Source organism: Arvicola amphibius, chromosome 1 (assembly GCF_903992535.2).
Source record: "Arvicola amphibius chromosome 1, mArvAmp1.2, whole genome shotgun sequence".
Taxonomy (NCBI): Eukaryota; Metazoa; Chordata; class Mammalia; order Rodentia; family Cricetidae; genus Arvicola; species Arvicola amphibius.
In genome coordinates, this window is record NC_052047.1 from 564524 (window position 1) to 579731 (window position 15208).

The window sequence follows — 15208 nt, forward strand, 5'->3', positions numbered from 1 at the left end:
AAAGCATCAAAGAAGGAGGGTGGGTTGGAAAGGGAGGACTCGGGCCCACAAGGAGATATCCATGCCCTATCCTTGCTAAAATACCAGAGTATAGGAAAACTTAAAGAAGTTAGTTGAATACATGGATCTTTTAGGAAGGCTGACCTCAAAGGACCTAACAATTAAGAAGTGGTTTTAGACACTGAGCGTGTCAAAATAGCTATGCGTGACTGAGGCAAAGTGGACAAAGCCTTCTCCAGTTTCCCAATTACCCCGTTGTTCTTGGAGGCCTTGGCCATAAAGGCCTGGCTTCAGGGCTTGCTGCTAACTTAGTGTGGGCAAGGTCTAGAGTTTGACCCTTAACATTGCCAAAGGAAAAAAGACGAAAGTTAATGTCATGGGTTATGCAGCCTCTTTATTGAAGTATCTATGACATTTTAATGTCTAAACAACAAAAAAACATTATCATTTGTTTCCTCTAGAAAATAGTGAAACTATAATAAATTTTTTATAAAAGCAAATATACTGTGGATTTTCTTTTCCCCTTTATACTTTCAAGATATATTATATATACCTTAGTAAATACACAGCCTTACTTCAATGTACCCTTTTAAGATACTGCATTTAGTCTTTAATAATTTCATACATCTATATAATATACTTTGATCGTTTTTATCCCCTGCCCCCCTTTCTTATACTCCCCCTACTTTCTCTGGAACTCTTTTTCCCAACACATCCTCTGTTCATGTCTTTTCTCCCCTGCTAACAACACAGTTTAATTAGTGTTGCTTATAGATATATGTGGTTATTTACCAGATAATGGGTAATTTCTTAATAGCTATCTCTCTGAAGAAAAACAACTCCTCCCCCAGCATCCATTAACTGTCAACAGCTTCTCAGCTAAGGGTGGTACCCCAAGTGCCCCTCCCCTACCCATGTCAGAATGTCCAGGGTGGTACCCCAAGTGTCCGTCCCCTACCCATGTCAGAATGTCCAGGAGTCAATCTTGTGCAGGGTTTTGGTAACCACAACTGTTATGCTTCATGAGTTCCAGGAAAGAGTTTCACAACCCCCTCCCCATCCTCAGCCCTTGCATTCTTTCTGTTTGTTCTTCAACAACGTCACGTGTGTGTGTGTGTGTGTGTGTGTGTGTGTGTGTTACAGATGGTCCATTTAGAACTGAACATTCAACAGTCAATTATCCTCCACATTTTGAGCAGTTATACATCTCTGCATTAACCACTGCCCACTGCAAAAATTGAAGCTTCTCTGACCAAGGTTGTGAGCAGCCCTAATCTCTGCATATAAACATGAATATTTAAAAGACAGTGTGAGAACATGTCCATCGTATAAAACAGTAGTGAGTTTTGTCTTAGAGCTTACGACCTCCCTGGCATGATGCAGAAGAGGCTTCAAATCCAATCGTAAAGTGTTGGTTACCACTACAGCATTCACGTCACTCCTATTAGAGGCACCTTGCCTGGAAGATCAGTTTTGTGTCAGCAGGGTCCACGATGATGTAGAAACAATTCTACTGGCTCAAGGAGAGGCCTGTTAAATATGACATGACTGAAATATGTTTAAACTGTGAAAAAGAAGACCCTAACCAGATCATCAGTTTAACCTGTATACACAGACAATCTCCCTCCCCCCATTTTAGTCCTACTAACTTGGAAGAGCTAACATCTGAAACCAAGCACAGTAATCCTAACACTTGAGAGGCTGAGGCAGGATCAAAAATTTGAGGCCAACTTAGGCTACAGAGATCCCATCTCAAATAACAATAAAACCCTATATACCACTTGCCAATTTTTGTTTTGATATCAAAGCACAATATTTAAGCTGAAAGAAAAGAGGCAGTATACTCCAGACATTTCCAATCACAGCTTTGAGTGAGCCTGGTTTTCCTATTTGTTAAACATAAATTACAATAGATCAAATGTAGATTCCAACTATCTTCTATTGAGTGGGTCATTTAAGACATCTGCAAAAACAAAAACAATTCTATTTTTCTCATTAATTTTTTTTGGAGTATATAGTTATTTTGCTATATTAATACACAGCATCTTTTATGGGGGGGGGTTGAGTCAACGATGCTGTGTAGCCCAAGCAGTCTGAAAATCATAATATTCTTGATTTTTCCTTCTTGAGTACTGGTATAATGCAACAGATTATTTTTAAATGAATAATATTTTAAAATGATTTAGTCTTCATTTCAAATGCTATCAACATTGATAAATATAATCCACATAAACTGAAACATTTTGGGGAGCTCTGATTTAAGAGCTCTAGGAGTGTGAGATCTTTGATGTCGGCCCCTGTAGGAGGCACACCTCTTCCCATAGGCTCTCTGAGATTAATACACATACTGATAAAGTCAAAACCTTTGCTTCCATCAGTTTAAACATACAGAGTCACAACTCACCCAATGGAAATTAAAATCTCAGAGTCATTGTAAGTAGGGAAAATTTGATACTTAAATATATAAAGTGATCTTTTACTAATCTGCTATTTAATTTCAATCCAAGTAAAATTAAGTTATCCACTAATCTCGGCTTCACATATTTCCCTCCCCCCTCAGAATAATCTTGAATGGAGGCAGTTTCAACATTCAAATCCATGATATAAACAGTGACTATAAAGCACATCAGCTCCAAGTGTCTGTCTCCGCCTAAGCCCTTGGGTGGCGAGTCTGGTTTGTGACGGTGAATACCGCACAGAGAGCAGCCGTGATGAGCAGATGCATCCCTTCATAGAGAAGCTTTGGGGAAAACACACTCCATATGAACAAGTGATAGCGCAGAGATGTCACCAGGACAATGTACGTGGCAACCGGAACAGAGCCCATCAGTGCATAGCAGAAGCAAGCCTGGCTCAGTGCTGAACCGCTGTTGACAAGACAAGAACACGTCAGAGTGTCACAGCGCACTTCACGTTTCTACTTAGAAAATAACAACGAACACTCCTGCCTCTGGACTAGAGCACACCGTAACTTCTCTTCTGTGAGCCTGTCGGGTCACTGTCCTGCCTCTGGACCAGAGCACACCGTAACTTCTCTTCTGTGAGCCTGTCGGGTCACTGTCCTGCCTCTGGACTAGAGCACCCCGTAACTTCTCTTCTGTGAGCCTGTCAGGTCACTGTCCTGCCTCTGGACTACAGCACACCGTAACTTCTCTTCTGTGAGCCTGTCAGGTCACTGTCCTGCCTCTGGACTACAGCACACCGTAACTTCTCTTCTGTGAGCCTGTCGGGTCACGGTCCTGCCTCTGGACTAGAGCACACCGTAACTTCTCTTCTGTGAGCCTGTCGGGTCACTGCACACAATGACAACTGTCCTACGGGGCTGTAACGAAAAGTAAGGCCAGGCTACTGAGATGGCGGTGGGCAAACCGCACTTCCCGCTAAGCCTGACAATCTGAGTTCAATCCCTAGGATCCGTATGGTAGAAGAAGAAAAGTAACTGCCTCTTAAAGTTGTCTTCTGACCTGTATTTGTCACACACACGCACACACACACGCATGCACGCACATGTGTGTGTGCACGTACACACACACACACACACACACACACACACCAAATAAATCAACGTAATAAAAATGAAGACCAGGAATCCTTCTTTTAAAAAGGAGAGGTAAAACCTAATAAATACATAAAACATAGCAGACAAGCATTTCTGTAAAGAACAAAACAGCAAATTTAATGAGAAGGGCAACATCTGCCCCTCGAGCTCTTAGAAACACTTCTAAACCCCAGGAGCCCCACTTCCTGTGGAGGTGTGTTAGTTAGCACACTGTACTGCTAAAAATCATTGCCTCCTATGCCAGGGTTCTCATCTCTCTCTGTATTCTATAGGATCACTTGAGTGTGTGTATACTGCAAGTTGCCTTGTGACAGAAAAACCAGGCAGCGATGTGAAGTGAACATACCAGGAAGGCCACAGGCAGATAAGCTATAGCCCAGAGCAGGGTGTGGGGTGAGGCAGCATAGCTGGGGCTGGCGGTTGCATCTGGGAAGCATGCAAGGCCTTCCACAGTGAGGCTTTGGATGGGATGTGAATGCCATCTGGAGCTATCAGATTCATGAGCATGAAATACACTTATGTAACGCTTGTACTGATGGTGTAAAGGAAAAGGAGGGGTTCCTCCTGGGGAATGGTGTTCGTGAACGTAGACCATGAGTGGCAAGTGTGTGCGTGTGGTTGTCTGTGCACTTGTGCACCTGGGTGTGTTCTGTAAGGCGTGTTCTGTCCTGTTGATCAGGACACCATTTTAGGACATCCTCCTAAACACCTGTTGCCATGCTCACTGTCCAGTGTTGTGCACCAAAAGCTACTCAGCGGCCAAAAGATAAGACCTGGTTCTGAGCACCCCGAGAGGAGACCCTCCGAGAGGAGTCACCCCTGACAGTCACCACAAGAGCCATTCTTCTAATCACAACAGGGAAGAGGGAATGGTAACGTGAAAGCCTCAGCTTCACCTCTAAGCCTGAGATACGGGGCATGAAAAGACTGGGACCTCCAATCACAGTAAAACATAAGAGGTTCTGACTGGTAGAACCACGCCCACTCAGTGTGTGAGAGGCTGGCCCAGTGTCACAGAGAGGCTAGCTTTCTATGATTCAGGCACATTAAGAATACATATGCACAGCTGGATCCAAGAATATATAGCTACTAGCAGTGGCTGTGAACCTCTAGACAACTCTGAGCCTCTGATGAAGCCTTTTTTCAGAGAGGAACAACACAAAACCCAACAACTGAAGCAAAATGAAATAGTAGGACACTATAGAAAATAGGCAGGGCAGGCTGGAGCATGCTGGATAAGCCTGAAGAGCTATATGTACCCCAACCTTGAGCAAGCTGGATCCTGGGAAGGGTCTCCACACTGCTGGAGAGCACAAGAGCCTAGACTGGCTCAGGCAGATGGTGACTGACTCAGAACCTGTACAGCCAGCAACTATTCCTAGTGTATTCCTTCTGGATCGCCAAAAGGGTTTTTTTGAGAACAAGAGTCCATGTCTTTTGTCTCCTTGCCCTCAGAATGGAAGTGGCTCAGAGCTGAGTGTGGAATCTTCCGTCCCATCCCCATTTCCTGGCTGTGGTTAGAAGAGTGTCTCTTGCCATGGGACATCTCCTCTTGCTGACCTCAATGATCTCCAGACTATACATTTCTTGCCTTTGCCAGTGGTATCTGGCTTTGCTCCTCATCTGGTTTTGCTACATGGCTTTCTTTATGGTATTTTTCTTCTTATGTGGTTTGAACAGAAAAACTGAAACCCCATCAATTGAGTCCTTCAGACCTGACTGAGGCCTTTGATCCATGAACTACATTTCTTATTTAAGGAAAAGAAAATCAATAAAAAAGATACTCTTTTTGAGTTCAAGTGCCTTGTAAATAAAACAATGTTATTATTCTTAAAACTCGACAATCTGCAATTACATTTGTTCTGAAAGACAGAGTAAGTGCCTTACCTGTTTGTTTCTGAGCTCAGGAAGTACACGAGGTGGCTGGCCCAGAGCACAGGCCCCACGTATGTTCCAAACACCGTGAGGAATGTAGCTGGAATTTCCATGTAGGTATCTAAGCCCACAAAGCCTGCTGAAATGTCAATGGTGGCAATGTTGTTTGAGTTACCCTGGAACACAGAAGAACAAGGTTGCTCTTTCCACATGTGAGCAAGGGGCACCGATCACAGCCAGTCATCACTGGGCTGGCTCTCCAGACCTGAGAAGGGATAGAAAATAGCCTATACAGATGAATCTTTTGAAGAACTTTGCATGCTTCAATTTGACTGATCACAGAAACCTCATACCTTCCTCCAGACTTGTCCGTGCTCTCAGGACAAGTGCACGGACCTTCAGGACCTCTGCTTGAGGGTGGTGCATGTGGTCCTCAGAGGCCCCCAGGACACATCCTGGAGACCGCCATCCTGGTTGTTGCTCACTGAATACCCACTTTTCTATGGCAGCCCAAAGGTTAGCTATAGCCCAATCCTGCTGAAATGCAACGTGGGGATCCATGCCACATAGTATACAGGCTGATGACTCCCTATATTCTACTAATCATATCCGTGTGCCCAAGTTATTCCCTGGTCTTGAGTCTATTATAGGCGAGTTCTGCTGGTTCATGGGAGAGACCAGAGTAGAGTCAGGAGGGCCAGATCACCACAGCAAACAGCCCAGGGCTGGTACTTAAGGAATTATAGATTCCTGTAACTGAATCCAAGCACTCTTGGCCTTTGGTGACAAGAGGACAAAGGACAAGCCATACAACCTAGACCTGACTCACGGGTAAGGCTGGAGACATATGGAACCAAGAGCAGAGTGGAACACAGGGAGATGTCCTGTCAGGACAAGACAGACAAAGAGCAGTGGTCAGTGTGCACAGAGGAGATAAAGCACAGTTGTGAAGGAATCTACGGTGATAAACACCCTCCCTGGGGTTGCCTTCTAAGGCCCACTATCTGACCAAATACCTTTCTACACAACAAAACAGGCTTGGGTTTCTGGTGATGGAGTTTTAAATACAAGGAAGAAGTCCTATGATTCTCCAGGCCGCAGAGTATTAACTGTGGAGACACTCAGTGGTCTCGAGTGTGGACAGCCTGGAGACCAGGGACAAAGGTACGTGAAGTACCTCTGCACATTCCCAAAACAGAACACACAAAAGACAATGTATTTCCTTTACCATTTGTAATAAATCAATTCCTACCTAATCCTCCCTGCAAAGCAACAACCCTATCTTATAGATATCTAGATGCATCTACATAGGGCATGTCTTTTTCGTTTTTTTGAGACAGGTCTCACTCTGTACTTCTAGCTGGCCTCTTACTCACAGATCTCCCTGCCTCTGCCTCCCCAATGCTAGAATTAAAGGTGTGACACCTGGTCAAGCATGCCTTTTTTAGAATAACAAACTGTACTCTATCTAATAAAATCCAAATAAGATTTAAATATATTTTCCATATATTTCCAGTTCTTTCACTGAACAGACACAACTTTCCATCTCACAACATTTCCAGAAAGAAAAACTAAAGATACGTGACATAAAAAGTTACTAGCCCTCTATCCATGATAATAACGAAAACCTACCTGAAAATAGAAGAACGCTTGACCAAACCAATAATGCATTACAGTGATCTTGGCTGCATCGTGTCTCAGGTGATTCCAGATGAACTTAGTCATTATAGTCTGAATCAAGAGGCTCAACGCTAACACTGGAAGATTGTGTGGTCTCAAGAGCAACGCTGCCAGAAGAACTAATCCACTGTGTATCTCCCACAGACCTACAGTCCTGGTTTTGAAGTCTGTTGCAATGACTTGTGCTTTAAGTAAATCTTTGGTACCCGTGAACAAAATGCCAAGGACAAATACATAAACAAAACGAGCTTCAATAATGCCCCTAAAAAAAAAAAGCAAAACATGTTAGATTCATTTGTACTATCTAAAAAAATTCAAGTACATATTTTTCCATTTAAAACATGTATCTAATTAGAGAATGCCTAAATGTGCCAGTACAGCTGATCAAGCTGTGACTACTTTAAACAGACAAAAGACATGTCTACTTCCACACGTGTGCCTTTAAGGAACAGCCGGTTAGGCCAACAGGCATGCTGGAGTGTACTGTCCTGATGAAGTTTGGGGGAAAGCTTGCTTATATGGTCCAAGGATCACCCGATTGCAACACCAGAGCTATGCCCTTGTAACATGCCAAGAAAATCGCTAATCCACTTTGCACAGTTAAATGAAAAACAGTCCAAGACCTGAGTATCGGAAATTTCCTAAGTTCAAAATGCTAACTGCAATTCAGCATGTTCAATTGCAAATAAATGGATTTAAAAAGAACTTGCAGGTTGACATGTATAAGATGGGCAATGTCAGCATGCAGTGGTCTCTGCGGCTCTCAAGTTCTGCTGTCTGAACAGTTAACACTGACAACTTCATTATGTGAAACAGAAAGTGATTCCTACACATCACAGGGTTATCCTAGGAATTATATATGTGTAAAACAAATGGACATGAAGGATTTGGCACACAGTAATGCTTAGAAATATTAAGGAGTAGTAGTTATATTAAATACTGCTATGAACTAAGTATCTTAGCACTTAAGTATTTAAAGGATACAAGTTATAAGACTATGTCTAATAATTTCATCTTCTTTAATATATATACCTAATACATGGTATTTTTAAAATATTTTATAAATGGTGTATTTATATACTTTAAGATTAATGGTGGAATGCTTTTAATTCCAGCAGTCAGGAGGTAAATGCAGAGACAGATAGTCTGTGAGTTTGAGGCCAGCCTGATCTACATAGTGAGTTCCAGGACCAGGGTACATATTGAGATCCCGTTTAAAACAAACAAAACAACAAAACAAAACAGGTTTGATTTCCCAGCACCCACATGGAGGTTCACAACTGTAACTCCAGTTTTGGGGATTCAATGCTTTCTTCACATACATGATGAATTTTAAATAAAATAGCAACACAGCAGTATATCTGTTTTAAAAATGGATTTCCTGTATCATGCTGTCATACAACACTTTGTGCACTATAAAAATCCCCATTTATTATGATCATTTTAATCCAGTGTTGACACTGTGTGTTACATGTGGGGCAGTGTGGCCTGGCTGAGGAGCTGGAGCCAAGTACCCAGTACACCCCTGACCACATGTGTCCCAATATAAAGGCTAACGACAGGCCTTGACCACATGTGTCCCGATATAAAGGCTAATGTAATGACATGTCCCTGTGGGTTCCAATAAAGCAGAACACAGCAAACGTATGGCCATCCAAGTGTTTCATAGAAGAAGCCCTCTCCCAGCAGAAAATACCAGGCCACTAGACAGGAAAGAGTAACAGAAAGAGCATCCAAATGAGTTCCCAGACCTCACCAGCCAGTGTTTCTCATTCCTAGGACTTTGACTTTCAATCCTAGACATGCTTGGGCTTCAGACAGGGAAGAAAGGAAAGGGTCAAGAGAAAGGGTCTTGAATACTTGGTGAATACTGACTCACAGTAAATGCAGAACCAGATAGGTCAGGGTCCAAGATGAATTCAGAATTTGAGCAGTTTAGGAACCAGGTGGATCTGAAACCAGTGCATTTTTAAAAATCAAGATAGGCAGGGTAAAGGGATGGATGCATTTTACAGAGAAAGAGCACGTTTAGAGGAAAGACACCGGCTATCTTCCCGTCATCTGTAAAAGCCAAGCTGCTCATAGGCAGAGAAGAAAGTAAGGGGATCATAGTCTTGAGATGAATAATGCAGAAATCAAGTGTATAGACATGGGTGAAAACAAGAAATGCATTCTCACACTGCACTTGGAGATTAAACAAAAGCCCCAAATGTAATATGCAACCATTTGCCCAAAGTTCCAGACTCCAAAGCCAAGAACAGACTTGGTCTCTACAAAATGTCCCCAGTCTCAACCACCATCTTCTTCATGTTCCCCGTGGCTTTCTGCCTCACTGAAGGCCACCACCTGCTGGCCCTTGCTGCAGAAACCGAGAATCACACCGCGCCTATCAGCAGATGTCTCCTGGTCCGCCCTAAGCTTCCGGCTATAGCCCTCGGCTCTGAGCACTTGCTAACACTAGATTCTGTGAGGTACTCAAGTGAATAAAAAGTAAGGTCTCAACCTATATATGATCCTGGCTCCTAAGTATGACAATATTTAATCAACTTAAGTCATATACAAAAAAGTTTAGTAAGTTACGATCATGTAAGAGTTTGCCTATTGCTTTACAACACCCTTCTGTGTTCTATGAAAACTTTACTACCTCATGGTCACAAGAGCCCACCACAGAGCTTCAGCATATCTGGGAGGGTTGTCCTACTACTGCTGGACAACTACAAACTATTTATTCCTTCCACTGCAAATGATACTTCAAGAACATGAGGGTATCTTATTTCCGATGGCCCCTGATTGTATTCTCGAGGTACTTTTGAGAACAGATATAACCACACCAAGAAGGCTAACCACACTCTGCAGCCCTGTCCTATCACGGACACCAGACTCATGGTTAGCCCTCCTGTTACACAACAGGAGTAACACAGGAAAGCTAGCTTCCTTTCCCAGCTGCTATGTAAGTCACAGCTCAACTTAGCAAGACTAAATCCTGGTAAATGAAGGTTGCCGTTAACTCATTTATCACTTCTATCATCAGTCCTAGGACTTATTTTATTTATTAATTAAAAATAAGTACAATGAGCTTACTTCAAAATTATTTTTCTCCCAAGAGTGCTAACAAAGTGGTTCACTACGGTTTTATTGGCCAGGATAAAATAGCTGCAAATGAAACCACTATTAATAAAAACTACACTCCAGGGTCTGGAGAGATGGATTACAGGTTAAGAGCACTGGTTGCTCGCCGGGCGGTGGTGGCTCACGCCTTTAATCCCAGCACTCGGGAGGCAGAGGCAGGCGGATCTCTGTGAGTTCGAGGCCAGCCTGGTCTACAAGAGCTAGTTCCAGGACAGGCTCTAAAAAAAAGCTGCAGAGAAACCCTGTCTCGAAAAACCAAAAAAAAAAAAGAGCACTGGTTGCTCTTCCATAGGACCTGGTCTCAACTGCCAGCATGCACAAGGCACTCACAACTATCTGTAACTCCATTCTAGGGGATGTGGCTTTCTCACATGAACATAACTACATGCAAAACACCAATGCACATAAAATAATAAATTACTTAAAAAATAAACCCCACTATCGTAAAGATTAGCATAGTTTTTTTTGTTTTGTTTTGTTTTGTTTTTGTTTTTTTTTTTTTTAGTACAGAAAACACTGAAATATATAAAAGCAAACTTTGGTCTCTAGTTCACTTACTTTGAAATGCTTTTGTTGTCTGGCTGCCATGGAAACAGCACAATCCCAGTGGCTGCCCGGTAGCAGAAGACACCCAGCAGCCCCAGGGCTAAGGCTGCCTTGGATACAAGGGAGCATCCCTTTTGAACCAACATGAAGATCACAACCAGAGAAAGGGCAGCCAGGCCTGAGAGCTGAGCTTTGTGATCAGAGCTGAAATAAGACAGAAGATGTCCAAATTACCACCAACAGAATTGTGGGTATTGAAGGGTTTTTAAAGAATTACAATCAGATGATTTTTCTAGAAAGCCAGAAAACAAAACGAGTTCTTAAAATGTCACAAAGACAACCATGCTGAGATCTCACTCACTTCTTACTCTTAAGATGGTCTCAGATGCTGGCATAGGTACAAACAGTTCTGTTTTCCAGTCCTTGATTTGCTTCGTGCTCATCCTGGCTCTACTGCTCTCTCGAGCTCAAGTCTCTCGGCCCTAGCTTCTGACAGGTGCAGTCCCGCTGAGCGGAGGTGCACAGGTAGTGCTACGTGTAAAAGAATTCTGGCAAGGCTGGCTCCCTTGTGTTATTTACAGCTATGCTCATAAAGCTTCGATAGCTAACAGTTGTTAAATACATATTCTGGAAAGATATACATAGAAATGAGAAAAGATTTTAGAAAATGTGAATGAAAATGGGCATGGTGATATACATCTGTAATCTTGACAAATGAGATCACAAGTTCGAGGTCAGCCTTGGGGATACAGGGCCTCAAAACACACACACACACACACACACACACACACACACACACACACACACAGAGCGGGGCTGGGAGAGTCAGAGAGGGGAAGGAGGGAGGGAGGGAGGGAGGAAGGGAGGGAGGGAGGGAGAGAAAACAACAATAACAAAAAAAAAAACACAAAGAAAAAAGAAAAACAAAAACAAACAAACCAGAAAATGGCATAAGACAGTTGTGACTGTCAGGACAGGAAGAGATGATTTAAAACCAGAGGCCTCACTCCAGAGGTCTCACCCAGGAGGAGGTCTCACCCAAGAGGAGATCCCACCCTGGAGGAGGTCTCACCCTGGAGGTCCCACCCTGGAGGAGGTCTCACCCTGGAGATCCCACCCAGGAGGAGGTCTCACCCAGGAGGAGGTCCCACCCAGGAGGTCCCACCCCAGAGGTCTCACCCTGAGGAGGTCCCACCCTGGAGGAGGTCTCACCCAGGAGGAGGTCCCACCCTGGAGGAGGTCCCACCCTGGAGGAGGTCTCACCCAGGAGGAGGTCCCACCCTGGAGGAGGTCCCACCCTGGAGGAGGTCTCACCCTGGAGGTCTCTGCTGTGCTTTACACTGAACACCCTAGATATCCCACTAGAGTGCTGTATACTACCACAGAAAAGTGGTATTAAAACAGCTTTGGAGTGGACAGCTAATAGGGCTTATAAAATGGCTCTCTGTAACCTGAATGGCCCAGGAATTCAAGAGGAAAAAAAAAAAGGGTGCAGGAAGCAGTACAATCGGGAAGGCATGCAGGACACACATGAACCAAATGCTTCAATTTTCCAGAAAAACAAAACAGAGTCCATTATGTTCTTCTAAGACCTGGACCTCCTTAACATAAGCACTTCATATACCCAGGCTGAGGAGATAGGGCCTATTACCAGGCCCTGTGCCCTCTTTCCTTCCTGAACTCCAAAGTGAGGACCACACTGTGCTGTTTCTCCAGGGCTGTTGTGCAGGCAAATGGCAGAGTCTACAAAGATGCCAGTTGTAACTGTGAGATTATGAAAGTCTGATAAATTAGCTAATGCTTAGGGGAATTCTCTGAGTCACTGGGTTAGAGAAAGCAGTCTTTCTTTGATGCCTACATCCAGGTTGACTGTGAACTTACAAGGTCTTGGGAGCACCATTTGCCTTCGTTTCTCCTCCACACAGATACAAAGTCACACCACAGTATCCACTTGAAGCTTCCCAAGCACTACACCTGTGACCCTCTGCACTACAATGTTACGCAGTCCTGAAACTGTTTGCTCCTCTGAACATTCTCATTTGCTGTTCTTTTACTTCAGGTTGAATCTTTGTTGCCAGACAATTAAAAATCAAGACAGTCTGGTCTTGACTTTGTCAGACTCAGATCCTTCCGTTTACTTCAAGTCTCCTCTTAAGACCCTCCATCTACCCTGTCTACATCTCCTCCTGGCTCTGCAGCCTCAGCAGAAGACTCAGGAGATACTGGGAGACCTGCTATACACTTTTCCTTCTAAGGGTGGAGAGGGAGAGGAATGACTGATGAGAAAGGAGAACAGAAGGCAAAGATGCTCCAGAGACCACAGCCTTCTGCCTACTGACTTTGTCCTCTTGTCCACGGGCAGCAGTGTAGAATGAACCACCATGGACTTGACCCCAGAATTACATCTTTAGCACAATGATCATTTCAAAACTCACAGGGTTTCCATCATTAACAATTACTCTGATTCCATATTAATAAATCAAATCTATTAAGCGAGCCTCTTTTTAACTTCATGAGGTATATTTTCTATTTCTTTATATCTCAAGTATTATCTTAGTCTTTATCTTTAAAAGGACACAACGCAGAAAAGAAGGCCATTCAGCTGCAGACAGTTTCAGTTCATAGGTTGTGCTCACCTCGTAAGCCAGTGGCTGAAGTCGGGCCGGTGGGCTCCCTGCACCCCTGTCTGGTTCAAGGACCTCAGCAGCCGGCAGCAAATCAGCACCAGCCATGGACTTGCCAGCACTGCCCACCATCTGCTGCTTCCTTTTGTTTCAGAAAGGGAGACCCCTTTACCCTTTCTGTCAGGCTCAGGGGTACTATAGCTTGTGCTGTCCTTCCGGGTACAAGCAAGTATGTCCACACATCCTTGTTCAACATGGAAGCGATGCTGAGGTTCACAGTCATCTCCCAGAAAGTAACTCCTACAGGTTTCCTGACTCAGAGCCAGGCACAGAGTGTTAACAAGGAAGTACCAGGTCTGATGTTCTTCCTCCACAAAGCTGCTGGCTCCCAGGCTCAGGACATGGCCCACTGTGCCCAGAAGGAGGAGGAGGTCCACCTCTGACCATCCTGAGCTGGGATGAGATGCACTCTGTTAGAAGGAAATACAGTTTCTGAAGGATAACCTGGAAATTATATCCATCACCCTGCACAGTCCCTGGCCCATAGTGAAAAGGCCTCGTGACAGATACTTGCTGTCTTCCCATCCAACCCAGACTGCCTACTGTGGAAGGAAGCCCCTGCATGGGAAGCACTGGCCCCTCTTCCTGCAGCGCAGCCCAGAGGGGGTCCAGACATTCTTATGCTAACCACGAGGACACGGACGTACCATATCAGTCAGCTGTCCTCCCCTGGACTCTAAGTCCCAAGCTCAGTGTCAGAGACTGAAAGCAGGCCCTCAACACAGTGACTGTGTCCAAAGGATTGCCCAGAAGATCCTGGCCCAGCTGTCATGTTCCCTGCATGACATCAATTTCCCAGGATTACACAGTTTCCACTATAATGGTTACTTCAGCTGAAATGGCAACAGAATACTATCTCTTCAATTATGTTATGATATAGATTTGAAGTATTCCCCTCACCAAGGGGGGGAGGACTCACAAAGGTGTTTAGAATGAGGAGCTAACTCCTTCATTCTCCCTTCTTTTCTCTCTCTCCTTCTTAGCTGCCATGAGTAAATAGCTCTTTCCAGCCAAGCCTTTCCCGTGTGATGTTTCCACCCCCAAACAGGCCCACAGTAATGAAGCCAGCCAGATACGGGCTGACACTGTTGTTGATATGAATCCTATCCTCAGGACCCATATGTGGGAGGAGAGAACTGACTCTCACAATTTATCCTCCATATGTGCACTGTGGCGTGTGTGCACATGTGCATGCACGCATGCGCACACAAACACACACACACACACCCAGTTCAATATAGAGTTCTTGTTGTTACTTATTGTTCTGATAGCTCATAACTATGTATAATAAGGCACCCAGAGAAACACCACGGACTCAGAAAGGCCCTAAAGAGGCAAACATACATGGAGACTGTGCCTAGACCCAGATACACAGCAGGGGACCTCTGAAAGCCCTGTGCTGGGAGAGGATAGGACAGAGTATACTGGATGAGAGCTGGAGTCACTGCATAGCTTCTCAATTCCAGGCTCTGGGTACTGTGGACTCTACCACGCCCAGGTGCCTGGGTACTGTGGACTCTACCATGTCCACGTACCTGGGTACTGTGGACTCTACCACGTCCAGGTACCTGGGTACTGTGGACTCTACCACGTCCACGTACCTGGGTACTGTGGACTCTACCACGTCCACGTACCTGGGTACTGTGGACTCTACCACGTCCACGTACCTGGGTACTGTGGACTCTACCACGTCCAGGTACCTGGGTACTGTGGACTCTACCACGTCCAGGTACCT

At 44.4% G+C, this 15208-nt stretch overlaps 1 protein-coding gene across 1 annotated transcript in view; it reads right to left on the minus strand.

Annotated features, from left to right (window-relative positions):
* Positions 1 to 2400: 2400 nt before the first annotated feature.
* Pigg (phosphatidylinositol glycan anchor biosynthesis class G) overlaps positions 2401 to 15208 on the minus strand; it is a 34279-nt gene continuing 21471 nt past the window's right edge. The window contains 5 exon segments of the mRNA XM_038341479.1: positions 2401 to 2867; positions 5447 to 5610; positions 7067 to 7376; positions 10802 to 10993; positions 13426 to 13883. Coding sequence (XP_038197407.1) covers positions 2651 to 2867; positions 5447 to 5610; positions 7067 to 7376; positions 10802 to 10993; positions 13426 to 13883 — 1341 coding nt within the window. The 3' untranslated portion in view covers positions 2401 to 2650.